Source organism: Podarcis vaucheri, assembly GCF_965113315.1.
Source record: "Podarcis vaucheri genome assembly, chromosome: 13".
In the NCBI taxonomy this organism is placed as follows: Eukaryota; Metazoa; Chordata; class Lepidosauria; order Squamata; family Lacertidae; genus Podarcis; species Podarcis vaucheri.
Window position 1 is genome coordinate 26,489,400 of NC_138751.1, and position 3,451 is coordinate 26,492,850.

At 36.9% G+C, this 3,451-nt stretch overlaps 1 protein-coding gene across 1 annotated transcript; it reads left to right on the top strand.

Moving 5' to 3' along the window:
- Nucleotides 1-815: 815 nt before the first annotated feature.
- LOC309517296 (olfactory receptor 13H1-like) lies at nucleotides 816-1,736 on the top strand (the record flags this gene model as incomplete). The annotated part of the gene is made up of 1 exon (XM_082196438.1): nucleotides 816-1,736. One exon carries the CDS (start codon nucleotides 816-818, stop codon nucleotides 1,734-1,736), a length of 921 nt encoding a protein of 306 aa, XP_082052564.1.
- Between the last annotated feature and the right edge of the window lie 1,715 nt (nucleotides 1,737-3,451).

Below are 3,451 nucleotides of genomic sequence, written 5' to 3' on the forward strand. Positions count from 1 at the left end.
AACATTTTTATCTTTTCAAATGATACTGGGTAAATTTTGTCGTCTTGCTGGAAAACTTCCGTGTGACCATAATTTCTGAATTATTAATGCAGCTTTTCTAAAACATGTACCGTATTTTTCGCTCTATAAGACGCACCAGACCACAAGACACACCTAGTTTTTTGAGGAAGAAAACAAGAAAAAAAATATTCTGAATCTCAGAAGCCAGAACAGCAAGAGGGATCGCTATGCAATGAAAGCAGCAATCCCTCTTGCTGTTCTGGCTTCTGGGATATCTGCGCAGCATGCATTCGCTCCATAAGACGCACACGCATTTCCCCTTACTTTTTAGGAGGGAAAAAGTGAATTTTATAGAGCAAAAAATACGGTATTTCAGATGGTCTCTGGGAGATGTATGCTATACTATTAACAAGTCAGACCCCAATGTGTGCCAAGATTATGCGTGATCAGCCAGCCATTTGATGATGAGATTAAACCAGCAAGATACAGAAGAAGAAATGGCAAATCAATAGGGGATTTCCATAGTTTGCAATGCATTTATACAAACTTTTTCTTTTATAACTAAACTATTTCTCAGTTAAACAGGATAAAATGTAGGAAAGTTACAAGAGTGCCTGCAAGGCTGCAATTTAGTTTTTATACAATTTTAAAAGGGAGCAATTTGTAAGATTTTAAAAATAACTGCATGTTAATCTGCATTTTACAGTATGTTAATGACTGAAATACCTGAATACTATTGACTAGCAAGTTGGTTATTTCCTTTCTTTAGAAAATCCCATTCTCAGTGTCATTCAAGATAATACTTGATTCAGGCTATGGAAGAGGAAAATGAGACTGCAGTGACTGAATTTGTCCTCATCGGCTATTCTGGTCGACCAAAGACAAGGATGGGATTAATAGCATTCCTGACAGCTGTCTACTCCATAACCATTGCGGGAAATGTTCTTATTATTTTGGGCACCATTGCTGATCCTCGACTCCACAACCCCATGTACTTTTTCCTTGGTAATCTGTCCTTCCTTGACATTGGGTATTCAACAACTTCCATCCCACAGGCCATTGCAAATCTCCTGGTGGACAAACCTACCATGTCCTTTGCAATGTGTTCCTTGCAAGCCAGCAGTGGTGTCTGGTTAGGTACAACTGAATGCTTCCTGTTGGCTGTCATGGCTTATGACAGGCTTATAGCCATTTCCAGCCCACTACATTACATGTTAATCATGAACAAGAGATTGTGCATTCAGTTAGCAGCTGGGACATGGTCAAGTGGCCTTTTTTTAGGGGTTATTCCCATTTATGCCATGCCGGCTCGCTTTTGTGGGAGAAATGTCATCAATCATTTCACATGTGAACTCATAGCTGTTATGAAGCTTATTTGTTCAGATACCTCTGTGAGCCAACTGCTTATGTTCTTCTCTGGATCCCTCTCATTGCTTGTTCCTTTTGCCTTTATCCTTTTCTCATATTTACGCATTATTGTGGCAGTTCTGAGAATCCATTCATCAGGTGGGAGACTGAAGGCTTTTTCCACATGTGCTTCCCATTTGACTGTGGTAACCATTTTCTATGGCACTGCTATATTCTCATATATCCGACCTCAAACTAAAACCACAAATGAACTGGATAAAGCAATTTCTCTCTTCTATGGAACTGTGACTCCCATGTTAAACCCACTCATCTACACACTCAGAAATCAAGAAGTAAAAGGAGCCTTAAGAAGACTTATTGTAAGGTAAAGGAATTATTTAAAAGAATCAAACAAATGGGATTCAATAATGAAAAAAACAACCAAGTTATGGAAAGATATAGACCCTCCTATTGAGAAATGGTTGATAAAATTATTGGACTTAGCTGAGATAACAAACTTATAATGTTTAATAAGGAAAAAATCATTATATTCTTTTTTAGGGTTAGAAACCTCTTATGAACATTTTGCATAAAAGAGAAGATGAACTTGTAGTAACTGGATATGAAGATAAAAATATTGGTTTATAAAAATTAAATAGTTTGATATCTATTTCAGTGAATAGAGAGAATCAAAAGTCTTTTCATCTTTTATTTTTTATTTTCCCCCTTTTACTCCCTCCTTTTTAAAAATAATAATAATAATAATCTTTTTCTGAAGTTTTAGAATTCTGAGTTACCACCAAGGGCATTTTTAATTGTGAAGCCACATCTTTGAAATTCCCTCACCAGAGCATGATATATGGACAGATTTTTTTTTGTTGTTCTTTCAACTTTAATATTGATGTGGGTTGATATTCTAGCATCTATTGCAGCCCTCCTCCCCTTTATTTTAAATGAGTGGTTTTCAACTATGTTTTACTCAGAGTGTACTCAATAGGCGCCAGTAAAATCAGTGTATTTTAATTAGTCTATGACTGCAGTCAGTTTCAGAGACGGCAGCAATCCCATTTGCCCATGTTCATTTTTACCTGAATGAAAAATTATTTGGATGCTTAATTTCTTTCTTTAAATATTAACAGCATGAATTTTGCATGGTGTGAGGCTGTTCTTAGGTGCTGAATCAGTGACATTCTTGGGAATATCCTCCAGCGGGAATGTAGAGGAATAACATGGTTTAAAAATATTAGCTAACTAAGAAACAAAGTAATAAGTCTTATTGGGCTTTTCTTTCATTTAATACCAACTACTAATGACCGCTCCCCGCTTGAAATGGGGGGCGCCCTTTGCATGGACGCGTGCAGCCCCTAGATCTGGAGCGGCTCCAACAGCATAGGCTTGGCTTTGCCTTCCCTCAGGTGGGATACCTGGAGGTCTCCACCTACCTCAGTCAGTTGTCCAATCCCACCTGGGGGAAGCGTTGCCAAGGAGACCAGGCCAGGTAGGGGAGGGATTACCTGCCCACACTATAGAGGCAGGATCTTACCTAGGAATCCACACTTGGCTCCAGAGCTTCTTTAATACCAACTACTAATAAAGAACACCCAGGAGAAATGACAAAAATATTTAAAGTATTGTAAATACGTACCCAGATACTTAGGTTTATGCAACTTTTAATCTGTTTATAATTTATTGTTACTTAAACTTTTCAAAAGTGTTAAATTATTACTGTTAATTGTTCTTATTGATAGTTTTATCATTTTTGTAAACTGCTTTGAGAGTTTTGTTTTTTGTTTATTTATTATTTGTTACCAAGCAATGTATACTTTTTTACATCTTATTTAATTGGCAAATAAATATGTTTAAGATTTCACATTCAATATTATTGAACCTTTTTTTAAAAAAACACACCATACTTTTCATTTTTTTAACAAATCTGAAACTATTAACCAAAGTAAAAATGATGGTTCATCAGCCTTGACTACAATATATCTCATGATCATCCCAGTTAAGCAATTTACAGCTATTTCCTCTCCACCCTTGAGGTTCCCCCAGTCCTGTCTAGATGGTTGCAACATGCCCCCGCCCCCAAGAGCAGATGTAGATG